This window comes from Sus scrofa, chromosome 13 (genome assembly GCF_054392235.1).
Source record: "Sus scrofa isolate SSC_HxYL_T2T_F1_AM1 chromosome 13, Sscrofa_HxYL_maternal_Yorkshire_Landrace_v2.0, whole genome shotgun sequence".
Taxonomy (NCBI): domain Eukaryota; kingdom Metazoa; phylum Chordata; class Mammalia; order Artiodactyla; family Suidae; genus Sus; species Sus scrofa.
The window spans coordinates 98,170,858-98,196,828 of record NC_139395.1 but is presented as its reverse complement, the minus strand read 5'-3'; the positions used below and the strand labels follow the sequence as shown (position 1 = coordinate 98,196,828).

Sequence of the window (25,971 nt, the reverse complement as noted above, 5' to 3'; positions counted from 1 at the left end):
ATATGCCATGAGTATGGCCCTAAAAAGACAGACAGACCAAAAAAAAAAAAAAAAAAAAAAAAAAAAAAAAAAGACAAATAATAAACTAAAAATTCTTTTTTTTTTTTGGCTTTTGTCTTTCTAGGGCCGCTGCAGGTTCCCAGGCTAGAGGTCTAATCAGAGCTGTAGCCGCCGGCCTACACCACAGCCACAGCAACGCCAGATCTAAGCCATGTCTGTGACCTACACCACAGCTCACCACAACACCAGATCCTTAACCCACCAAGCTACGCCAGGGATCAACGAATGGTTACTAGTCGGGTTCGTTAACCACTGAGCCACGATTGGAACTCCAAATTCTTTTTTTTTTAAATAAGCAACAATGAAAACTCAGTGTCATTAGTTCCTTCCAAGATGAAAAAGAAAAAAACACATTTGAACTAGGACTCAGGTAATATCTCTGCCAACATCCAGCTGTCCACTTTCAGACTCAGTTTTTGGCAAATAAATAAATAAACTATTGAATTTATCAATTTCTTTCTTTTTCTTTTTTATGGCTACACCTGAGGCACATGGAAGTTCCCAGGCTAGGAGTCAAATTAGAGCTGCAGCTGCAGGTCTATGCCACAGCTGCAGCAACACCAGATCTGAGCCACATCTGCGACCTATGCTGCAGCCTGCAGCAGTGCCAGGGATTGAACCTGTGTCCTCATGGACACTATGTTGGGTTCTTAACCCACTGAGCCACAATGGGAACTCCAAATTTATCAGTTTCTGACATTTCTTCTGCTCTGCAACGTTGTCAAACATTTAGAGCAAAGGGAAAGAAGAAAAAAAGGTGGGTAGGTTACTCCTAGGGGAGCTTAAGGTTTCATCTGTTTGCACTCTTATTTCACTAAAAAAAAAAAAAAAAAAAAAAATTGATGGCTGATTTTTCACATTTCATAAAATTGCAAACACAAGGCTCACGGAACAAATGTGTACAAGCAGACATGCTTATTTGTAGCTAATACCAGCTTGCATGCAAAAGCAAAACACAATGGAAATGCATGAGAATTAGTGGGTATGTATGAGCAGGCTACATTTTGAGTGCTTTATGAATCATCCACAAATGCTTGGAAGTGAGTAAGTGCCATTATGAAGCCAGATGACAAGATTTTTTTTTCCTACCAGTTTTCTCAATTCCCACTTGAATCGGTTTGGCTGGCTCTGTTATGCCTTGGAAATGATGTCAATACAATTCTGAGACTGCTGCTAGGGAGCACAAAACATTATAGGTCCTACATAAACAATGACTTTTTTCTCTTTTTCATTTGACAATTGGATTTTTGGCTCTACTTCTTTTTTTAAGATTAGATTACTGACGTCCAATATTAACCTACATTTATACTCAATACCAATAAAAAATATAAGAATTCAAACTGAATATTTCTGGTTTACACATGCCAAATAATTAGTATGCCTAAGCTCATCAATTGTTTGTTTCAGGAAAAAATACTGATGTAATTCTAAACCTAAACCAATGTAATTCCTGATAAAAATTCCTTCCTAAATTTAATTTCTTAACAAAAAAATGTTAATATAGCTTTTGATTACCTTGAAGCTGGAAATAAAAGTATTTTTGTTTGCACTTTTAAGAGTCTGATTGACCCATTCAATAATAATTGCATCGTTTACTTTTTCACCCTCTCCAAGGTCTGATAACACATTCAACGTGTACCTGTAACAGAAAAGATGCATATTTAAGACTGAAAGGAGTGAAATTTGCTGTCATGACATTTATATCAATATTTAGATGAATATTTAAGAAATATTTCAGTTCTAACAAATTTCTAATTTTAGTCTGGTATTTGCACTTAGTTACGTTCCAAGATTACAGAGCTCAGTAATGAGAAACAAAAACCACCATATGGTATTTTTAAAAATTAAAAAAATTCCTTATAAAGCAGTTTTTCAGAAGCATTAGCAACAGTAATTAGTTTCTAGATGTTGATCCTTTTGTTTTGTTTTGTTTTCTGCTTTTTAGGGCTGCACCCGCAGCACATAGAAGTTCCCAGGCTAGAGGTCGCAGAGCTACAGCTGCCAGCCTACACCACAGCCACAGCAATGCAGGATCCAAGCTGTGTCTGCGACCTACACCACACTTTACAGCAATGCTGGGTCCCTGACCCCCTGAGCAAGGCCAGGGATCGAACCCGCATCCTCATGGATACTAGTAGGATTCATTTCTGCTGAGCTGCAACGGGAACTCTGACCCACTTTTAAAATACAGTATAATTCACAAAAAATATATTATCAACAGTGAATCATTTAAAAATTAATATATTTTGCATTGTATATTTCTTCTGTGCTTGCTCTTCTTCAAAAACAGCTAACATTTTAGTTCAAATGACTTTTTGAAGGAAACTGACAGTGATGCCACAAGCAAATCAGCCTTTACCTTCTCATCAGCTGCCACACCAATGCCAGAGTAAGTGTCGAATTCCCTTCATTTAAGTCCTGCCCAGCAATGCCAACCAAGGAGAATTTGGCTTTATTCTTCCCAAGCTCCACTGCATAGTTACAGTTTTCAATCTATAAATAATAAGCAAAAGTTTTGGTATAAAAAGAAATTTTTTAAAATGTATTTATTGAATATGCCAGCCTAGTTCAGTCACCTGAAAAATAATTATAACACTGTAAATTTATATGACTGAATTGCATTTCCTAATAACCAGTAAAATTAAGGAAGTAACTATGTCCCTTTTATAAATGAACACATCAAAGCACTGAGGGGTCAGCCTAGATAGAGAAACAACTGGCTGAAAGACCCTCTCTTTCTTTAAAAGTCTTGAGTGTCCAAGATTACACAGCTTATTAGTGGCAAATCTGTGACCAAAAACCTATGTTTTCTGCATTCTGTCAACAGAGGTAATCAATATTATTTTGTCTAAATTTAAAATTAAGGAATAGAGAAGAAACTGCTCATTGAGAATGTAACTTTTGGAGTTCCCATCGTGGCTCAGTGGTTAACTATAATGGCTCAGTGGTTAACTAACCCAACTAGCATCTATGAGGATTTGGATTCGATCCCTGGCCTTGCTCAGTGGGTTAATTAAGGGTTAAGGATCCGGCACTGCCATGAGCTGTAGTGTAGGTCACAGACATGGCTTGGATCCAGAGTTGCTGTGGCTGTGGTTGTGGCTGGCAGCTGTAGCTCTGACTGGACCCCTAGCCTGGGAACCTCTATATGCCGCAGGTGCAGCCCTAAAAAAAAAAAGACAGGGAGTTCCCGTCATGGCGCAGTGGTTAACGAATCCAACTAGGAACCATGAGGTTGCGGGTTCGGTCCCTGCCCTTGCTCAGTGGGTTGACGATCCGGCGTTGCCGTGAGCTGTGGTGTAGGTTGCAGACGCGGCTCGGATCCCGCGTTGCTGTGGCTCTGGCCTAGGCCGGTGGCTACAGCTCTGATTCAACCCCTAGCCTGGGAACCTCCATATGCCGTGGGAGCAGCCCAAGAAATAGCAACAACAACAACAACAAAAAAAAAAGAGACAAAAAGACAAAAAAAAAAAAAAAAAAAAAAAAAAAAAAGAATGTAACTTCTCTTCCAATATATCTACATCTCACTCATCCTCTAAAATTCAGCTTTTAGCCAGTTTGCTTCAACAAAGGAATAACCCTGACTGTACCAGCTGCATCCCTTGTTTGAACTTCTAATCATAGCTTTTTTTACTTATGTTTAGTATTTCATGTACTTTCTTTTGCGAACCTATAGCATATAGTTTTAAAAACTATAAAGTGTACAAATCTATATCATACTCTCCTCACCTCTAGCCCAGGACCTAGCACACTGCCCTGTCTACAGTAAGAATCTGATGAACAAAAACCAAGTAAATTATCTACCTGACTACTTCTTCCTAGTGATATAAGTACAAGGGAACTTTTTTTTTTTTTTTTTGGTCTATATCTCTATCGAGGTTTATTATCTCTAATCATTTAGTACTATATTTCTTTTCTCAGAATATATGTATATATTTTACATTTTCCCCAGTGAAATTGTAATATCTCATAATCCTCTAACACCACCAGTGGTAAAAGGGGCTGATTAAATATTTTTTAGAATAAAGTAAATGTTTACTTAAGAAAAATAGTGTAACTGGTTCCTCCTGATTTTACTTCCTAAGAAAGTTAAGGCCTCATTACAAAACAAGTAAACCTGAAGAAACAAAAGATACACAAATTTTTTTTAAGATGAAGAAAATATTTCCAGGAAAGGTGAGAAAAGGACTACATAATAACAGAATTTGTGCAAATTAATAGATACTATTCTTTAAAAAAAGAGAATCCAAATTCCCAAAGGTCAGTTTTTTACAAATAAAAATTCAAGAAGATACTTTGAACCTGCTATAATATCTTCCTTAATAGTTAATAAGTTAAATCAAATCTTTGACATGTATTCATTTCTTAAAAATGCATTGATAAAATATTCCAATTTTTCTCCTTCCTAGTAGTCATTTTACATTGTAGATTTAATCTTCCAAATATAAATATATGCTATAGAAATACACATAATTGAAAAAAATGGATTCCTAATACACAGAAAATAGCATCTGATTATGTAACAGTGTGAACAAGGGAGATAAAAACCAGCATATTTTCCACTGACACTCATTTCAAAAGGAGGATTTTCTAGCAAGTTGTAATAATCACTCATATGTAAAATGTGTTCCTATGCAGGACCACTTGTTTTATGATGAGTTTGACCAAAATTCCTGATGGGACTAAAGATGAGAAAGGAGCTCATGGTTACATTACTATTTATAGGCTAAGATGTTGATGTGACCAGCAATGAAAGAGAATCTAGAAATGGATGCTAGCATAAGGGAAAAGATGTGTTCTAATTTTTTCGTAACATTGGATTCCAAGTTTGGTATAACACTTCTAAGATCTGGAGAGGTACCAAACTAGACAAAGAATAAGAAATTAGGTTCCCGGAGGTAAGCCATGTTGTAGTACTTAACACTCTAAAAAAAGGTATGCTCCCTGAGGATTATAGAAAGTTAAGAGTATTAGACCAAGAACTGAGTTGTAGAAAACTTCAAGAGTTAACAGAGCAGAAGTTTAAGACCCTGTGAAAGGTAAGAATGAATAAAAAGCAAGAAAAAATTGGAGAGTACAGTCCCATAGAATTAATGGAAGAAATGATTACTAAGCACTTCAGATGCTTTGCACAAAAGTGAAGCTTAAATGGTTTGGAAAATGGGAAAAATTATATAATGAGACATAAGTTTCCAAGTAAAGAAAAGAAAGACTATTCAAGTGGTGCAGCTCTATAAACTTGACAAATGAAGCAAAGTGACGTCTGCTGAGGAGAGCCCAAAGTCCATAAAATAAGTCCCTGGATACTGTGTCATGGAAGTACTGCCTTTTTATTTTATTTTTATTTATTATTTTTTTATTTGGGGGGGGCTGCACCCACGGCATATGGAGATTCCCAGGCTGTGGGTCTAATCGGAGCGACAGCTGCCATAGTCACAGCAATGCTGAATCCAAGCTGCATCTGCGACTTACACCATAGCTCACGCCAACACCGGATCCTTAACCCACTGAATGAGGTCAGGGATCAAACCCTCAACCTCATGGTTCCTAGTCAGATTAGTTTCCGCTGTGCCACGACAGGAACTCAATATTTTTTTTTTAACATCTTGAACCTATTTCAGGACTTTTATTTCATTCTATTAAAAGCTCATATTTGTTGAAAAGAAGCATTATACATATGAATAATTTGTGACATGCTATAATTAACATTAAAAACTCCAGATATAATGAATGAGTGATTCAATTTGTTTTCTTGTTATATTTTGCATCTGAAGTTTTTATTTAAAAAAACATATGTGAGGAGTTCCCTCTGTTCCTTACTATTTATAGGTTACAGGTTTGGTCCCTAGCCTTGCTCAGCGGTTTGCAGGTTTGATCCCTAGCCTTGGATCTGGTGTTGCCATGAGCTGTGGTGTAGGTTGCAGAAGCGGCTCTGATCCCGTGTTGCTGTGGCTCTGGCGTAGGCCAGCGGCTACAGCTCTGATTAGATCCCTAGCCTGGGAACCTCCATATGTCACAGGAGCAGCCCTAGAAATGGCAAAAAGACAAAAAAATATAAATAAATAAATAATAAAAAACATATGTGAAATTGGTTAACGAAATTTCCTGAATTCTACTCCTTTGAGAATTACAGGCATATCAAATAAAATATAAAATGTAGATAGTCCAACCACTAAAAATACTGAAAAATATGAACAATATTAACAAAAAAATCACTTGTAATTACACTACTCATTTAATTACTTTTAATATTATAATGTCTTTTTTGTCTTTTAAAATAGGTTTTTTTCCAAAAAAAATAAATAAAATAGGTTTTTTTTTTAATTATAAAGCCTATAAAGACATATTCATTCTATAGATCTGGAGGAAGAAGTCTTTTTTTTTTTTTTTTTTTTTTTTTTAGGGCCAACATGTAGCATATGGAAGTTCCCAGGCTAGGGGTCAAATTGGAGCTGTAGCTGCTGGCTTACACTACAGCTATAGATAGGAATGCTGGATCCAAGCCACATCTGCAACCTACACCACAACTCACAGCAATACTGGATCCTTAACCCACTGAACAAGGATTGAACCCACATCCTCATGGATACTAGTCAGCTTCATTTCTGCTGTGCCACAAGGGAACTCCAGAAGTCCTTTTTGAACACATGTCTGTATTGTGTGTTTTTTAAACAGTTAGATTCATTTGTGTATATCCAATTTTGTATCCTTATTTCCATGTCACTATTACTAAAACACTAAAAATGCTATTTCTTTCTTTTTTTTTTTCTTTTGCTTTTTTTTCTGTAAATATTGCTATGATGAGCATTGGCACACGACTTCTTATCTAACATTCTGATTATTTCACCAGGATAGATAATAAAAGAAATTATTAAGTCAAAGGACTTTTTGAAGATTATTGATCTGTATTACCAAACTGATTCTAGTGCTTCCTCTAACACTGGATGCAATGAAATCCAACTGTTTCTTACTTTAAATTGTATTTCTTTATTGTGGGTGAAACGTTTTTCTTGGGTGTATTATCCATCATTATTTCTTCTTCTGTGAAATGTTCACGTCCCCATTTTGCTATTACAATTTTAATAACGGCAATGGAGTTTTAGCAATTGATTTGTATGAACTATTTATATGTTATGATATTAACCATCAGTTATAGTTACTTTTGTTGCAAATATGTTTCCAGGTTTATGGTTTTTATTTGCTTTTTAATTGTTATGGTGTTTATTTTTGCATACAGAAGTTTAAAATTTATATGTAATCTACTGATCAATTTTTTTCCTTTGTAATTTATCATTCTAAGAGTAGATTTTTTTTTTTTTTTTTGGCCACCCTGGGGCATATGAAGCTCCTAGGCCAAGGATCATAGCTGAGTCACAGCTGCAGCAACGCTGGATCCTTACTCCATTGGAATTCATTTTGGAAAATGATATATGGTGAAAATTACTTTTTTTCCCTAACAAAATAGTTAACCAGTTGTTCGGACATCATTTTTTGGATCATTCTTCCTTTCCTTACTGAATTTGGAAAGCACCTTGTCATATATTAAGTTCTTATATTTTAGAACATGTTTCTAAGCTATGCTATCTCATTCCATTCTTATATATGTGTTAAGCTATTTCAATTACTTTAGCTTTATAATAATTTTGTATATTTTCTAATAGCTCCTCCTTCAATATACTTCTTATAAGATGTTCTTGAGATTTAGGCCTATCTCTTCTTCCAGTGAAACTTTAGAATCACTTTATAAATCCTATCCCCCAAAACACACACATATATATGCCCATACGGAAACTAACTGGAATTATTTTCCACCTTTAAGTTAATTTGCAAAAATTTTATATCTTTATAATATGCAGTCTTTCTATCCAGAAATATGGTTATATTTCCACATATTCTATTAGAGATAGTTTTTAAGCCATGAGATTGTAGGTTGATTTCATGATAGCCATATTGATAAGTTATAGCAATTTGAGTCTATTAATTTGTGTTATATACATCATGTTAAATGAAAGTATAAAAAATTTTAAAGACATACATACTTTTTACTTTAGAAAGCAAATGAACCTGATATGGAAGGTAGAAACAAAACCTGGAATCTTAAAAGTGGCAATTTAACAGAACAAGCATGAACACCAAGGACACTACAGATCTCCTATTTGAGGAAGGAGGATACTGGAGACAAGCATTTCCTATACCATTCATGTAGATAGTCTCCCACCAACTATAATCAAGTCACTGCCACGCTTAAAAAACATTTAATGGCTTCCGAGTGCTTACAGTTTCAAAACCAAACTCTTTAATCTGACATTTAAGGCTCTCCACATCTGGCTCCAATCCAAAATGTTAGCATTCATACTCACTTCTTACCTATCAGAATCTTCTGCTTTAGCCAAACCATTTTTCCTAATCATCAGCCCCTCTCCAGTCTCACTATGACAAAATTCTATCCATTTCTCAGAATATAACTCAAAAACCCCTCCTGCATGAAGCCTCTCATGTGAAGGGCAGACTCTGGCTTTTTCTCCCTTAGAACTCATAATATTCATTTTTGCATACACTGCATTATATTGTAATATTTGCACACATATCTAATTTCTTTAGGGTTTCCTGAGGACCAACTCTATGCCTTGTACTATTTTATATCCTGCACTGTACTGTACAGGTTGTAGGTAATCAATAAGTTATCTGTTGAAAAATATTAATGAGTAACCAGTGAAGATCTGCCAAGTTCTGGTGATTATAAAATAGGAATTCATTTATGATGCGTCTCAAAGAACATTAAGTACTACAACTTGTTACAGATAAAAACAGTTATATAAAGTGTCTGCCTGAGGGAACTGCTTTCATCTTTCCAAACATTAAAGCTCATTTGTCGAAGACTACTAAGCTTAACACATTTGTCGAAGACTACTAAGCTTAACAGGCCACACTTTACCAAGCTTTATGAAACTCTAAATCCTCTGTTTTATGTCAGAACAATAATAACATAGCCATGGTCATTATTTCATTCACCTTCTTCATGTTCCCTCCAAGAGCTGGATAAGGAGGTTTGTTGACATGGCTCCAGTCGACTGGAACACGGATCATTTCGTACAGCTGAAAGATGACTAAGGCATCTGCAAGGTCACTGAGACAGAAGGAAAAGAAAATGAAGGAGGAGGAAACACTGGTACTGCTCGATTTTCTCAAGCACACTGGAGATGGATTTATGTCCTTAAAAAATACAACGGGGTCATGTAATGCTTAAAGAATAGCAGGCAGAACAGATCATTTGACCCAGAACTTCTAATCTAGGAATCTGCCCAATTTTTTTTCATAAATGTTTACAAAGATGTATGTACAAGGACATTCACTCCCACAGTATTTATAAATTTGGAAACAATTTGAATGCCTGGTAGGAGGGGCTACTGAGTAAATTATCCATACCATGGACTCCTGGGTCACCATAAAACATAATAAGGGAGATCTCTATGTACTAACATGAAAAGTATTACACAACATTATGTTTAAAAAAGCAAGAGGGGAGTTCCTGTCATGGCGCAGCGGAAATGAATCTGACTAGGAACCATGAGGTTGTGGGTTCCATCCCTGGCCTCACTCAGTGGGTTAAGGATCCAGCATTGCCGTGAGCTGTGGTGTAGGTCACAGACGCGGCTTGGATGTGGTGTTGCTGTGGCTGTGGTGTAGGCCAGTGGCTGTAGCTCCGATTCGACCCCTAGCCTGGGAACCTCCCTCCGTATGCTGCAGGTGCGGCCCTTAAAAAAAAAAAAAAAAAAAGCAAGAGGCAGAACACTGAACTGTATATAGTGTATTATTTATTAAAATATTTTCAAGATTAGTAATGTTTAAATACATTTGTATGCTATGGACTATGAATAGCAATTACCTCTAGGCAGGAAAAAAAGGAAAATGGGAGGGGCAAGAAGAGATTATCTGGCTTTATTTTATTCTACATACTTACTTATTTCCTGAAGCTTGTACGGTGAGAATGAGTTCATCTGTTAGTTCTGTATTATGGTTCTTAAAACTTTAAAAAAATTATATAAAAATCACAATAGCTACTCAGTAGGAAGCTATTCATGTTAAATAGTGAGGGTTAAGAGGAAGAAATTTATCAGCAAGTTACTGCAGTAAGAATACTACTACTTTGGATTCGGAAAAACACATTCTCCTGAGGCACCCAAAGTATGTTTTCAATTCTGTATGCTGAGGACATAAAGCAACAGCAATTGATTTTTAAATTGCTGGCTCTGTGATGAATTACATAACTTTTCCCCCTCAGCAGCTTGTTCGCTAAGTTATAGCTTGCTAAGTAAGACTCATATTAAAGTTGTTTTGCATCTCTGCGCACATACTATATGGCCATGAAGGGGGCTGGGCCCTGTGCTGAAGGATGGAGAGGCAAAGTCTATTATGAAGGAAATCAAGAGCTGACTAAGTTATCCACAAGCACATGGAGAATTTGGTATGAAAAATAAATCACTGAAGTAGTTGCGTAGGTTCTGGAATCTCATCTATTTCACGAATTTTTCTTTTCCACTTTAATGGAATTTATTCTTATTTCTATGTACATGGTATTATTACTCATGTTTTGCAAATAGGGAAACCGAGGCCCGGGGAGAATTCTGAGCTGAAAGCAATCTAAATTATTCTAATACTTTGGTTTGGGTTGGGTTTGGTGTACCACAGAGAGGGAGCCAAAAATCACTTATTGGATTAAAGAAGATGATCCTGACACAAATTCACAGACTAGGTACCTAGGTCTGGTGCCAACTAGATCTCTGGCTATTGTTTTTTATATGCATATATCTTGATGGTTCTTTTTAAGCTTATGTTACTTTAGAAAATTTTCTGAATTCCCTTTTCCTCTCAAAAAATTACATATACCCAGAATCTCTGCGCTAACAGTTCAGGATCTATATAAGTACAAAAAAAATCTTTAGCTTAAAAATGTGGCCAATTCTTCTCCACTATAAATCACACAGAACTATAGTGTTCTTGACGTTTACAAAGTTACCATGAATTCTCAACAAATCTTAATCTCTTCATTTTAAATTTACATCTTAATTAAAAGAAAAAATACAGGGAGTTCCTATGGTGGTTCAGCAGGTTATGAACTCAACTAGTATCCATGGGGATACCAGTTGGATCCTTGGCCTCACTCAGTGGGTTAAAGATCCGGCACTGCCGTGAACTGTGCTGTAGGTCGCAGTCGCAGCTCAGATCCCACATTGCCATGGCTGTGGCGTAGGCTGGCAGCTGCAGCTCCAATTTGACCCCAAGCCTGGGAACCTCCATATGCCATAGGTGCGACCCTAAAAAAGTAAAAAAGGAAAATAAAAAATAAAATAAAAAAGGAAAATAAATAAAAAATAAAAAGGACAGTTCCTGTCGTGCCTCAGCAGAAACTAATCCAACTAGGAACCATGAGGTTGTGGGTTCGATCCCTGGCCTTGCTCAGTGGGTTAAGGATCCAGCGTTGCCCTGAGCTATGGTGTAGGTCGTAGATGCAGCTCGGATCCCATGTTGCTGTGGCTATGGTGTAGGCCGGCGGCTATAGCTCTGATTACACCCCTAGCCTGGGAACCTCCATATGCTGCGGGAGTGGCCCTAGAAAAGGCAAAACGACCAAAAAATAATAATAATAATAATGAAAAGGAAAATAAAAAATAATCATAAAAAAACAAAAACCATATTTAAGTTATTAGGATTAAAAATAAATGTTTCCTCACTACCCTCCTTTCTAAGTTCCATACAGTTTGGTATTCATCCCTCTAAGATTTCTTAACAATTCATATACAAATAGGTACATAATCAATTTAAAAAAATGAGGTCATAATAGTCCTATTGTTATTTTCCCTCAAGTATATATTATAAACATCCTTTCAATTAGCCCATAAAGATCTAACCCCTCTTTGCCTCGAGCACTTGAGTCCTTTACTCCCCTGCTACTATGATAGAAGTTCCAGTCAAATGGCATATATCTCTTATCATCTAGCTGGAATTTACACATGCCTACTGAGGATTTTATCAAATCTAAGTCTATGACATCAAAGCTAGTTACCACTATAAGGCAATATTGGCTTAAAGTCTATTTTTAATGTACACCAAGAAGCAGAAATCACAGCATCATAAATCCTCAGTTAGTCAGTGATCTTGGCTTTTTGTGGCATTAATCTTCAGTTCCTATTTAAGTAATTATCATTATTCATTAAGAAGTTTCCCTGGTGTGTAAATTACTCATAGGTTTAGTTAATTAGATCTTTTTCTGAAAAAAAAAAAATGCACAACTAGCTGAAGGTGAGTTCTTTTGCATTTTTTAAGGCAGGCTAGTAGATCCTATAATAAAGAGAGAAGGACGATTTCCTTTCATCCACACCTAGAGACACACTGTTAGCACTGCCAAAGAGCCAAAGAGCACAGGAAATGATTCAGTAAAATATTTTCTTAGTTAATAATTTGTGGGACAATTGTGGTACAACTGAAGTTTTTTGGCAAAAAATAAATAGAATGTGAATTATAATGAAAAATGCTCATAAAATAACAGCAATTTACAAACTATTACTGTTGTAATTTGTTAAAGTTGAAATAATTTATTTTCTTGATTAGTGATTATAAAAAAGCAAGATGGATTACCTTTACTAAATTATTTTATATCATCAAAAATTATAACTAATATTATCATAAACCTTATCTTTTTTTTTCTTTTTTTTTTCCTTTTTTTTGCCACACCCACAACATGCAGAAGTTCCTGGGCCAGGGATTGAACCTGCACCAAAGCAGTGATAATGCTGGATCCTTAACCCACTGAGCCACCAGGGAACTCCAATTTTATCTTTTTAAATAATACTTTTATTTTATTTTATTTTATTTTTTGTCTTTTTGCCTTTTCTAGGGCCACTTCCACAGGGCATATGGAGGTTCCCAGGCTGGGGGGTGGAATGGGAGCTGTAGCCACCGGCCTACGCCAGATCCAACGCGGGATCCGAGCCGCATCTGCAACCTACACCACAGCTCACAGCAATGCCCGGATCCTTAACCCACCGAGCAAGGCCAGGGATCAAACCCAAAACCTCATGGTTCCTAGTCGGATTCATTAACCTCTGAGCCACGATGGGAACTTCTTTTAAAGTCGAGTATATTGCCAATCCTCAGCATTCTGAAACTTTAAATATTAGCTAACATTCTTGAGATTTTTAGAAAATGTTCTCAGGTAAACATACCTACAATTTAAAACTAGAAAAGCTGGCCTCTGGTCATAAAGCTGAAACACATAAAATATTTACCTGTACAAATGATTAATATATGGGCTGACTCCCAAGGAATTCATCCAGTTCCGAAATGTCCTCTCTTCCTTGCTCTCTCCTAGAGTAGACACAAGTTCACACTGATGATTCAGGACAAGAGGAATCAAGGACTATATTTTAAACCATTCTGGTAGATACAAACTGGCCATACATATTTTGCCATGGAACTTGCGATACTAAAATCTTTTTAGGAAGAAAAAAATTCTCTTATTGCCAAAGTCTCTTTTTTTGCACCTGTCTAGAAAGCCTCCATTTGCTTTCTAAATGTCTCCATCTAGAATGCCTTACTTGATGTCTGTGAATTACTGAGCCATGGGTTTCTCTGTTCAGAAAAGTAACAGATAAACTTCTATGGTCATATCTGTAGTTATAATTACCTGCAAAAGGGACAGGACTAAAAGTTAATAAAACAATCTTTTAGCTGTTAGGATATTATTAGCAAACTAAATAGAAATAGAAAAGCTGTACCCTTCCCAGTGCAGTGGCTCTAACTTTGTACAGACTATGGTTTTACACAGGAAAGCTTCTGAGTTAACAAACCTATGGGGTTTTTTTGGGGGGTGGGGGTTGTGGCTGTTGTTGTTGTTTTGTCTTTTTAGGGCCATACCCATGGCCTATGAAAGCTCCCAGGCTAAGGGTTGAATCGGAGCTGTAGCCACTGGCCTACGCCTCAGCCACAGCAATGCCAGATCTGAGCTGCATCTGTGACCTACACTAAGGCTCACAGCAATGCCAGATCCTAAACCTGCTGAGCAAGGCCAGGGATCGAACCTGTGTCCTCATGGATACTAGTCAGATTTATTTCTGCTGAGCCAAGATGTGAACTCCCCAAACCTATGTTTTAATTACCTCAAACAGTGACGATGAAGAAGAGAGGGGATTACAGGTAGTATAAAAACAAGCAATGAGGGGATGTAACTATTTGACAGGCCTCCTAAATTATGTTGTGTTGTTGATAATGAAAATACATAAGGGACACAGCCCCCACCCAGGGTGCTAAGAGAAAGACCCATTTCATCATAGTATGTGACTAGACCTCAAAGATAGCCTCAAGATAAAACTCTTGCAGGCACTATTATTTAACCTAGGATTAACTACCCTTCCTGAGCATTCCCTTCCTAGCAGGGTTTAGCACAGCTATAAGGAAAATGTTGGCTATGGTGGCCACAAAGTGGGCAAAGAGAGATGGGGGTTCTCTTTGCCACATCTGCCTTCTGAGCCATGGGTTTCTCTGTTCAGAAAAGTAACAGATAAACTTCAGATACTCCTAAGCGACTATCTCTAACATTACTGTGTGTTTCTCAGCAAAGGTAGGGGACAATGGAATGGCCTTGCCTACATCTCATCACCAGACTCTTGAAAAATGGAAACATTTACGCCTCTCATCACTTCTAAGCCAAAGGCAAATCCAGGTCACCATCTGGACTTTGGCTTATGTGGGATCCCCAGGACAACTGGGCACATTTAACCATCTGAGCCCCGGGGGCCCATTCCTATGGAGCCATCCCTGCAGTCATCTGCAGTCTGAGTGCCACAGACAGTGTAACCTGCACACCCAGAACAGAAACCCAAATCTTGTAAAATCCAAGATTCTGGTTTTTGTGCCAACTGCTCAGGAAATAATCTGCCCACTGTATTTTTACATGTTTTCAATGCCATCAGCCAAAGGCTTTCCCAGAATCTGCTTTAATTATAGCCATATAATTTAATTATATAGGCATATAATTTCTATAATTAATTAATTATAGCCATATAATTTATATAATTAATTCTTTAATTATATAGCCATATAATTTCTTGCTTAAATTTTCTTCCCTCTGGTATCCGTAAAAGATACACGATCAATCTATTGTATCTGCTATGTTAACTGATATGAGAACCTTAAGAACCAAGTTAAACTAAATAATCCTAGAACCTAGAACCCATACTTGTCTTATTTTAGGAATTATTAAATAGGTACAAATTAAATATCTGAACTCTCATAGAAATGCCTTAAATATAACCATGTCATGATCGATAGCTTGATGCATGTATTGGGTTTACCTTTTAGTTGCTTCTTTATTACATTGTTATTTTGTTGTATGTATAAATTTTTTTTCTAGAAATTAGAGAATTTTTACATTATTTCCACCTAGGAAAATCCAAATTATGTTTTAAAATTACAAACATTGATAGTGTAACAACAGATTAATTTTTACTTAAAATAATATCCAATTTCTGCTGAACCTGATGATACATAAATATTATAAAAGACACTAAACTCATATTTTAAAGAGTTTTGAAACTATTGTAAAATTCAGTGTTTCATATTTCTTCCTACTGTTCTAAACTAATTATATCATTATTTTAGTTTTTAATAGGTGGAAAGTAAAATAGATTTTATAAGTGAGCATTTATTTATCTAACACCATTTCAAGTCATCTTGATAAATAAATACTCAAAGCCAAAAGCACTATGCATTTGTGCAAGAGCTATAGTAAAGCATTACGAAAACATATGTATTCCAGGTTGGAAATGCTGTTTGGATTTCAGACAACTAAAGCAATCTTAGATGTAAAATTTTAATTGCTGATATAAAAGAGAGAAGAACTTTTTTACATTCTTTTATTTTCAGGGTCCAACTGACACTGCAATCGATAAAAGTTTCAGGAAAAAAAATACCAATATGTTAAAGGTAGGCTATTAAGAGGAAACAAAGGAACTAATACCATATATTGTACACTCACTAAGTGATGTATTGTTTTCCTCTTCCTGACCTGACCATTATTGAGCATATACTGTATACTAACCCATTCATTCATGAAAGGTCATTTTAACTTGCTCTGTAACTCTTCAAAACAAGTGTTATTAATCCTATTTTATTTATTTATTTTTTTTTTTGTCTTTTTGCTATTTCGCAGCACATGGAGGTTCCCAGGCTAGGGGTCGAATCGGAGCCACAGCCACCGGCCTACGTCAGAGCCACAGCAACACGGGGATCCGAGCCGCGTCTGCAACCTACACAACAGCTCCCGGAGTTTTTGTTAACCCACTGAGCAAGGGCAGGGACCGAACCCGCAACCCCATGGTTCCTAGTCAGATTCATCAACCACTGTGCCACAAGGGAACTCCCATTAATCCTATTTTATATATGAGAAAACCAAGGCTCTCAAAGGTCACTTAGCTATTAAATGGTGGTATCATGATTTGGAAAAAGTCTAATTCCATGGCCTATGTATTTTCTATCACCACAAATGAATTCTGAAATGGTCTCTCTCTCTACTTAGCCACATAATTGGCTCAATTTAATGTGAAGATTTAATATTTAATAGGGCTTTTAATTTTCTTTCATTCCATACGGATAAAATTCTTTGCCAGTGAGGATATACTAATATATGAATATGATATGGGACGTGATAAGGTCAAGCTTCAAATTTCATAAGGTTCTACAAAAACAAATGTACAGAGGAAAAAACTTCAGTGACAGTCAAAGTCAAATTCATTTTTGGCAGCTGTATCAGGACATACATATGTTCTAAATAAAGTTGATTGATAAATATTACCCTCAGTATCTTTTTATATAAATAAAGTAAATACTAATGGAAATATTTAGCAATCCTATTCACACTGAAAAATTCCAAAAGCATGCTGAACACTAGCAAAAGAATTCAAACGTGACAAATAGGAGAGCGAGCAAGTTGGAAAAGATATCTAGCAAGAATTCAGTGACTATAAAAAGCAGATCATTTTTAATATGCCACTCTAAACAAAGCCTTCTACTGTAAGACACAGAGGAATTTTGAAATTTTCCAGACTGATAAAAACTTGTCTAACTTTTTGATTTTTTTAAAAGTTCCAACCCCTCACCCTAAATTTCTCTGCTGAAAAATCAACAATTTAAAATCGATCTTACCACTCAATCACCATATAGAGAATACAGTTTTTAATTTACTGGACCCCAGAAGGAGTGAATTAAATTTATCATATTCCTCAAAGGACGTATCTGTTAAATCTGAAACTTTCTTCATTAATCACAAAACTGCAATCATAACATGACCAGAACTTTGGGACTCTGGTTGTGGCAGAAAAAGATGATGAAGCTGATCTCTCGTTCTGTCTCACTGGGGAGCAAGGTGGGCGATGTGTGAGAATGACCACTGCAGCATCCAGTGCTCCCCACCAAGAAGAATTCCCACCTGAGGACCAGCTTCTCCAAATAGAGCAACTTACCCAGACTGTTTTAGGAGTGGCCCCTACCTCGAACAACTGCCACCACTACTGCCACTGTTTTTACTTTTAGTTCTGATGCTAATGTGGGTTTTTATAGGCATTTGAGTGAGTATGAGGATGGGAGAAGAGAAGGAAAGAGGCTTAAACAGATAAGGAGAAAAAACCAGACATTGAGAGTGTTTTTGTCACTATGATGATTCATATATTGTAAGCTTCAATGACATTTAGTAAATGTAACACAGCTAAGTAGTACAAAATGATCTATGTTCTGGAACCTAAATAGATCCTTTCAAAGATGACTTGAGATAAAAGATTAAGTTTGTTTATTCACAGCAGAGGCTTTACATCAAATCATGAAATCCAACTGTCAAAATTGATTTCCAATATGCTTACAACTATGCTATCCCATCGATATAGATGGCAAATTAGGCAGAGCGTTTAGATATTCAGGTCTTGCTCTGCTATTGTAATTAAGTTTCACTTGTGTTCTTGCTTGTCGTCATTAATTCTTTAGGCATATTAAGACAGAAAGAAAAAACACAACATGAACAATGCAAAAAAATAAGTATCAACCCAGAGAGAAAGAAAAAATGGTACTAATAAAAAGAACATTCAGAATGAATATAGAGTATAGAAAAGTACTAAATACAGTACCTACATTAGGAGGGGTCAAATCTGCATTTCATGAAGCAAAATAGGAAAGTATTATAAATTTTGAGACAGATAACAATAGTCCACACACAAGCCAAGTAATGAATATTGTAAATTTTTTCATGTACACTAAAAACATTAAAAAGAGAACAATGCTGGAGTCAAACTGTAACTTTCAAAAGAGAAAACAAGCTACAAATAATTATTTTTTTCCAACAGATATCATTCATTGTCCATATTGGCGGTAGAATTATGTGGTCATTTAAGAGAATATTTTAAATGTATGATAGTTTTCACTAAACTCTTATGGAGAAATGACAGACAAGTAAGATTTACTTCAGCATTCTCTTTTAATCAAAACCCAAAATGGCTTTGTTTAAATTTGGACTTTGTAATGGATGCACATGCCTACACAGAGTAAACTGCATCTCCCACCACCACCCCCTACTGCCGACAGTGAAGTAGGTTATTACCTCCCAGTTTATCAGTTAAAGACAGAAAAAGCATACCTTCCAATAAATTGATATCGATGTTGTTATTATCAGGCTTGTGTAGGCTTGGGTATGTGTTAAACAGGTTAGCCACAAAAGCTAAATTTAGTTTAGGATTGCCTGAAACCACATCTGCCGGCGTTACAAACTGTCTGCAGCCCAGCTTGTCTGCTTCTCGAAGCATGAATTCAGCACGCTTCAAGTCATTTTGCTCCTAGACAATGAAATAAAACAAAGATGGTCAAGATTAAACTTTCAATTGGCATAATTTTTTATTGATAAACATATTTATAAGCAATTACTGTTCTGGAAATATATCAAATAATGGTTCAAAATAGGGTCAGAAAGTTCAGGAATTCCAAATTAACACCCCTGCCCCCCATTTCTTTTAAATCGGTAAGAACAATCTCTGAGTCTTCTTGCCAGGGTCAGAGGAATATCTCACCCTCATTACTGAAATACTCAAACAAAATTTAATTTTCTTTTCTTTTTTCTTTTTTTTTTTTTTTTGGTCTTTTTAGGGCCACACCCACAGCATATGGAGGTTCCCAGGCTAGGAGTTGAATCAGAGCTGTAGCCACCAGCCTATGCCACAGCCACAGCAACGCCAGACATGAGTTGTGTCTGCAACCCATAGCACAGCTCATGGCAATGCTGGATCCTTAACCCACTGACCAAGGCCAGGGATCGAACCTGTGTCCTCATGGATACTAGTCAGATTTGTTTCTGCTGAGCCACGACGGGAACTCCTCAAACAAAATTTTCAAATGTTGTATCAGTGAGTCCCTGCTGGCTGAATTCAAGGCCATGCATTAGAGTATCTTCTACTCTGATATTTCCAGTAGACTCTTTTATCAATGAAAAACAAGGTGGGATACACATAAAAAAAATATTAAAATCAGAAGGAAGAGCTCAGAAGGGTCACAACTGCAAAGCCCTCAAAACAAATGAAATACTTCTCCACAAGAGAGTAGATGAAACCTGTGAAACTGTGTTATAGTCACACATGACATATAACAATATGAGTGACTCCTAGTAATATAATTGCGTTCCAAATACGTACTTGGAATTGAAATGCAGTATGATAAACTTTATATGACGTTTAAAAGTAAAATTAAAAATTTAAGTTTGCAAGAACTACATCTGGTTGAAGGAAAACTATACCAAAAGAAAAGCAAAAGAACAATGGACATAAGATTCAAGATGGTGACCACTACATTAAGGTGAGGCAAAGAGATGGGGTAAAGAAGAACCAACAGCTAATCATAAACTGATGTCCAAGTCTGAGCTTTCTTGTGCAATTGAGGGTTCATATGAACTTGTTACACTTTCAATACAAACAGCTGCCAAACAAAAATAAAAAATGAGGGACAGGCATGGACCCATGGGGAGAGTATATCATGGCCAAAGATCAGATTTATCTAATTCTATGCACCACAGTTATAAATAAAATGTAAAATAAATCAGAGAAAGCGACAGGTTCAAGGCTATTAAACAGCAATAAAAAGCTTCCTCAGGTAGGTATGAACAAATCACAATGTGTGGACCTTATTTAGATCTTAATTCAAATAAATTATAAAAAAAAAAGAGAATCTGCCATTTGTAAGGCAACTAGAAATGTCAACATTTGTTATTTTGATGATATTACAGACTATTGTTAATGTTTTAGGTATGATAAGTTGTTATGATCATATTTTTAAAGTGTCTTTGAGAAATACATATTGAAATACTTATTGATGAAGTGATACGATGTCTAGGACTTGTTTCAAAATACTATGGAAGAAGAAGCAAATAGGTCAGTGATAAATGAAGAAAAAAGGTTGATCATGAGTTGATAGCTGTTGAACCTGCAGGATGAACACATGATAGTTCAGTATACTAAGTCTGTTCACTTTTGAATAAGTTTGAAATTTTCCATAAGTTTAAGTTCCTAATTTTTGGACTCTAGCTAATTTGAAAATTTTGCATAATTTTGCAATACTAATTTTTTAGGTTTTACCATAATAACATGAAACATAATTAATTGGTGATGAGTCAAGTTGCCTATAAAACTTATGGATAGTGCACTTTCAGTGGTTGATAGACTTTCATACAAACTATGTTCTGATCAGATTTTTTTTTCCCTTTGGTTTTTAGGGCCATGCTCATGGCACATGGAGGTTCCCAGGCTAGGGGTCTAATCGGAGCTACAGCTGCCAGCCTACACCAGAGCCACAGCAATGCGGGATCCAAGCCGAATCTGCGACCATACCACAGCTCATGGCAACGCTAGATCCTTAACCCACTGAGCAAGGCCAGGGATCAAATCCGCATCCTCATAGATGCTAGTTGGGTTAGTTAACCACTGAGCCACAAAGGGAACTCCCTGATCAGATTTTAATGATGAGATAGAACCTTCCCTGATATTTACAACTTAGGCTAAAAGAATGGGCTTCCTAGGAAAAGTGTTAGATAGGTCAGGATTTTTGTATAGGTCCTTCCTACACCATAACTACTAGGAACTGTCATCATTTGTGTGTCACCAAATAAAAGTTGGAAGAACTGATCATCAATGTTTAGAAATCTAACAGCTTGTTGCTCCCTTCCCTTGCAGAGTGACAGCCACCAAAGCCCCCTGGTGGGTTCCAGGGATGCTGCACCAGAAGTATGAGTATAGGTTTCATTCCACACATACTCAGGGTCAGAATTCTGCAATTCGCTTTCTTCAGTCATGACAGCCAAATGGCTTAGCACGGAAATTTGGGGCCTAGAGCATGAAAAAAAAAAAAAAACTCTTGAAAAGCAAAGAGCCAAGCTTTAATGAAGGGCTGAGAGCTCCACCAGGAAATGTTGCCTGTAGAGAACTCTACTCTGAATATGACCATACTCATTAGTCAAACTCATAGAGGTACAAAGTAGAACAGTGGTTATCAGGAGCTTGGGAGAGAGGGGAATGTGGAGTTATCGTTTAATGGGTACAGACTTTACTATACAATGAGGAAAAATTCTAGAGAGGAATAATGGTAATGGTGGTACAGAATGCAAATGTATTTAATGCCTCTGAGCTGTACACTTAAAAATGGTTAAAATGGTCAACTTTATGCTTTTTTTTTAGGACTGTACATGCAGCATATAGAAGTTCCCAGGTTAGGCGTCAAATTGGAGCTGCAGCTAGAGGCCTATGCCACAACAATGCCAGATCCGAGCAGCATCTGTGACCTGTACCACGACTTATGGTAACACCAGATCCTTAACCCACTGAGCAAGACCAGGGATTGAACCTGCATCTCATATATACTGTCGGGAGCCATAAGGCTGCTCCAGTAAAGAAAGCAAAGCCACAGTTGGCACCTGCATGAGGCTTGTCTGGTTAGCAGAGCTACAGACAAGCTGAAGAAAGAAGAAGGATTGCAGAGCAATCCCTTGAAAGACATCGGCTCCAGGAAAATAAAAATGATATCCCCTAAAAAATACGTTAATCTATTTTTCTGTGTTTATCCTTCTTTTTCTATCTCCTATTCACAGCTTTCTTACTGCTAAAGATTTGCCCTGGGTACGTAAAACACTTGAACCAAAACAGAGTGAAGTTATTTAAACAATGTAATGGAAAAAGCCTTTGTTTTGGAGTAACAATTTATGGCACCTATTTTGTGAGAGTATACAGGGGAAACTTATGATTTCAGTCCCTTTACTTAAAAAGAAGTTTGGGGCTGGGAAAAATGTTGTTTGGCCTATAAATTGCTATTTTCTATAATAGATATATTTTTTTATCAAATAACAGTGTCACCTGTAACTTTCATCCCTTGTGGGGGCATTTGTTAATTTTTGGGTATAATACTCCTTTCTATTGAAATTGGTGGTTTGGAACTTACGTAAATAAGCACAATAGGTTAAATGCTTAGCTTGCTGGCGCCAAATAAATCGTAGTTTTAAGAATGCCATGGCTTTCATGCGTTTTGTTAACTACATACACCTTTAGTTAAAGAATGTTAGGTATCATAGTTTATTACTTATTAAAGCTTTGTTCTTAATATAGAATAGAATAGCTACTGTTGTTGACCTTTTAAGAAAAATACGGTGTGAAACTTTAAGTTTGTAATCTTGAAGGAAAATCTGAAGTTGAAAGGAACATGTTTTAACTAACCTTTTTTTTGTATCTCAGGTGGAGGGAACAAAAAGGGCTTTAAATCAAATGTTAATGTCAAATCTTACACGAAACCTGATTGTAATAGGGTATAAAAACTGATGCTTTTCATTTAATAAATTGGGTCATCTGCAGCACGCAGCTGAGGAGTTGGCTCCAATTCTTTCTGTGCCATTTGTAGCCCATCCTCTCCTTCGGCACTCCCTGGCTGCTGGGGCTGGACCTCGGCAATATACCAGTCAGGTTTGTTATCCCTGAGCCACAATGGGAACTCCCAACTTTATGTTATATACTCTTAATTTTTTTTTTTTTTTGTCTTTTTGTCTTTCCTAGGGCCGCACCCATGGCACATGGAGATTCCAAGGCTAGGGGTCTAGTCGGAGCTGCAGCTGCCAGCCTACACCACAGCCATAGCAACGCAGGATCCGAGCCACATGTGTGACCCACACCACAGCTCACGACAATGCCGGATCCCCAACCCACTGAGCAAGGCCAGGGATTGAACCTGTAACTTCATGGTTCCTAGTCGGATTCATTAACCACTGAGCCACGACGGGAACTCCCTATTTAACCAAAATTTTTTAAAAATTTAACTGAAACCTATACTCACATTAAATCCTGAAAGATCAATGTCAATGGCAGGTCCATCATCCCGGTCACCTTTAGGTGCAATCTGATTAAGCAGATGAAAATAGGCTCTTGAATCCTTTAAGGAAAGAAACAAAACTGAATTTTAAAAATGAATAAAATCATCATTGGATTTAGGGGAAAAGTACATAAATTGGACACTGTCCTCATCTCAAAGAATGGAATGATAACTTAGTAACCTTTACTTATTATTTACAGGTTCCTGAATGCCTTCTACCATTTCACACTTTAAAGTTTCTATCAATCCTATTTCACATCTCAGAGCTTCTAGCAACACTGCTTCCTACCCTTGGAATGCCAATCCTCACCTCTTTCATTTGTTTACACACCTAAGCATCAGCATCAGTTAAGATTAGGGTCAAGTTTCCTTGACAAGGCTCTTCCAATTGGGAGGGAAGTGTTTTAAGAAGCTACTTTGGTTCAGAGGCATACCTGAAGATCTCCTTTTGTCTGTGGATTCCCTGTGCCTTCAGATAATTTGACTTCTTGTTAGCTGGTTTTTGGCAAAACAGGGCTAAGGATATTAAACTGGTCAAGCCCCTAAGGGCCTCTCGTCTAGCAAACATGTAATTCTCAGTCCAAATTAACAGACTGAACATTCTCATTAAAATGTACTCAATCTCTGGCATATAAAATGGGAAAGAATGTTTTAATTTGCTAATGCTAGCATCTCTCTCCTCTCACAGAATTTCTTATTAAAAGCCAAGAAACCAGTTTTTTTAGTAAAAGATTTTGTGATCATATGTGGGGGAATCCATGTCAGAGAGACACTCAAAATTTCATTTTCTACACTGTGTCCTTGAGAATTAAACTTCCATTCACATTTAAGTCTGAACCCCTTTTGTTTTTCACAATCTGCATCCTTATTTTATGTCTCAAAGTTGAACGTTATAATAGGAACCTTGATGTCTTGGCTGAAGTTGCTGATGGTGCGCCATCCTGCATTGGTCAGGTGGTAGTTCACCCATCGTAGCAGTAACTCCTCTGGAGAAAGCTTCAACAGCTCTTCGAGATCCTCGCCTTCTTTTAGCAATGCAATCAGAGCTAAGAGGAAAATGATGACATGTAAACTCTCCCCACAGAAAGAATATGCCAAGGAAGGTAAATATTTTTGATGCCCTTACCTTCATTCCTAGAAATCTCAATATCGGCAAAAAGACCAACTTTGATGATCTGCCAGAGAAGTCCCAAGACCAAGTGAGGTTTGCCTTCTTTCAGATCCTGTGCACCAATGTTGACCACTGTACAACCAATGGCGGAGGCTGAATTCAGGGCTAGGTTTAAATTTTCCTGAATTGCCACAAAGAAAATAACGCGTGAGAAAGTACTTTCTAAACTGTTATCAACAAGTTGTGAGGTCAATAAGAAACAATGGATTGTGAAACTTCAGATTGTTTTTAACATAAGCATTACTTATATCACCTCTATATGCCACCTTTCAAAGTCGTATCTCTAGGCCACACTTCCCTCAGCCCTGACTCTAAGCTCTACATCTATATACCTATTTGGTTATGTCCACCTGGATGGTTCAAAAAATACTTCAAACTCAACGTGTCCAAAACTGAAGGAACTTTCTGGCCATGCTTCCCTAGTCTTCCTTTAAAACCCCTGTTAAAAGTGGCTTTTCCTTTATTTCCTGTCTTGGTTCCATAGGCCAGTCTTCATTCTTGCCTTCTTTCTTCCTAAATCAGAAACCTAGGCAGAATCCTGGTTTTTTCCTTGCCTCCTATATCCTGTGACCAATTTCTGTCAATTCCACCTTCTAAATACCTCTGGAAACTGTCAGTGCCTTCCTTTCTTCAGGTTTCTTGATTCCTTCCTAATATCCATCCTCAGACTTACTCTCTACAACCCAACTTCCACAGTCCCCTGATGGTGGTGATCTTAGTAAAATATGTATGCTGGCTTTAAAACTCTTCAAGTGCTCCCTGTCATTCCCATTAGGTCCTCTCACTCACTCTCTTCAAGCTATACAGGGCCTTTGAACTTGCTATTCCCTCCGCCTGTAGCACACTTTCCTCAAATACCCACAGTTCCTTTCAGATTGCTCAAATGAAACTAATGGCTTTTCTCTGATTATCTTACACAAAATAGCAAGTATTGCCAAAACCTTTGCTGGCTCTTATTATTCTCTATTTTATTCCTTATCATTCTTTGACATATTATATACCTATATGTTCATTATTGAATCACCCCTAGTTAAAGTATGAATTCTAATTAAGAAGGTAAAGTATTTCAAAAGCTCAACAACCAAAAAACAAACAACCTGAATAAAATATGGGCAGAGGGCATGAATAAACGCTTCTCCAAAGAAGATACACAAATGGACAGGAAGCACATGACAAGATGATGAACATGACTAATCACTAGAGAATGTCAATCAAACCACTTGATGAGACACCACTGAACACCCATCGAGATGCCTATCAGAAATTGACAGAACACTGTAAATCAATTATAATGGAAAAAATAAAACCATAAA

The 25,971-nt window shown here is 36.8% G+C and overlaps 1 protein-coding gene across 6 annotated transcripts in view; it reads right to left on the bottom strand.

The window, feature by feature from the left end:
- The window catches only part of PLS1 (plastin 1), a 126,345-nt gene that overhangs the window by 8,969 nt on the left and 91,405 nt on the right, over positions 1-25,971 (bottom strand). For 5 of the 6 annotated variants that reach the window (XM_021069576.2, XM_021069572.2, XM_084989948.1 and 2 more), the window contains exons 7-14: positions 24,614-24,779; positions 24,391-24,533; positions 23,452-23,547; positions 18,737-18,932; positions 13,347-13,425; positions 9,073-9,187; positions 2,420-2,553; positions 1,576-1,699 (exon numbers count right to left, since the gene is read on the bottom strand). In XM_021069576.2, coding sequence (XP_020925235.1) covers positions 1,576-1,699; positions 2,420-2,553; positions 9,073-9,187; positions 13,347-13,425; positions 18,737-18,932; positions 23,452-23,547; positions 24,391-24,533; positions 24,614-24,779 — 1,053 coding nt within the window. Of the gene's footprint in view, positions 1-222; positions 1,700-2,419; positions 2,554-9,072; positions 9,188-13,346; positions 13,426-18,736; positions 18,933-23,451; positions 23,548-24,390; positions 24,534-24,613; positions 24,780-25,971 lie in introns of all 6 variants that reach the window. The other variant, XR_014824077.1, reaches the window with a different exon arrangement.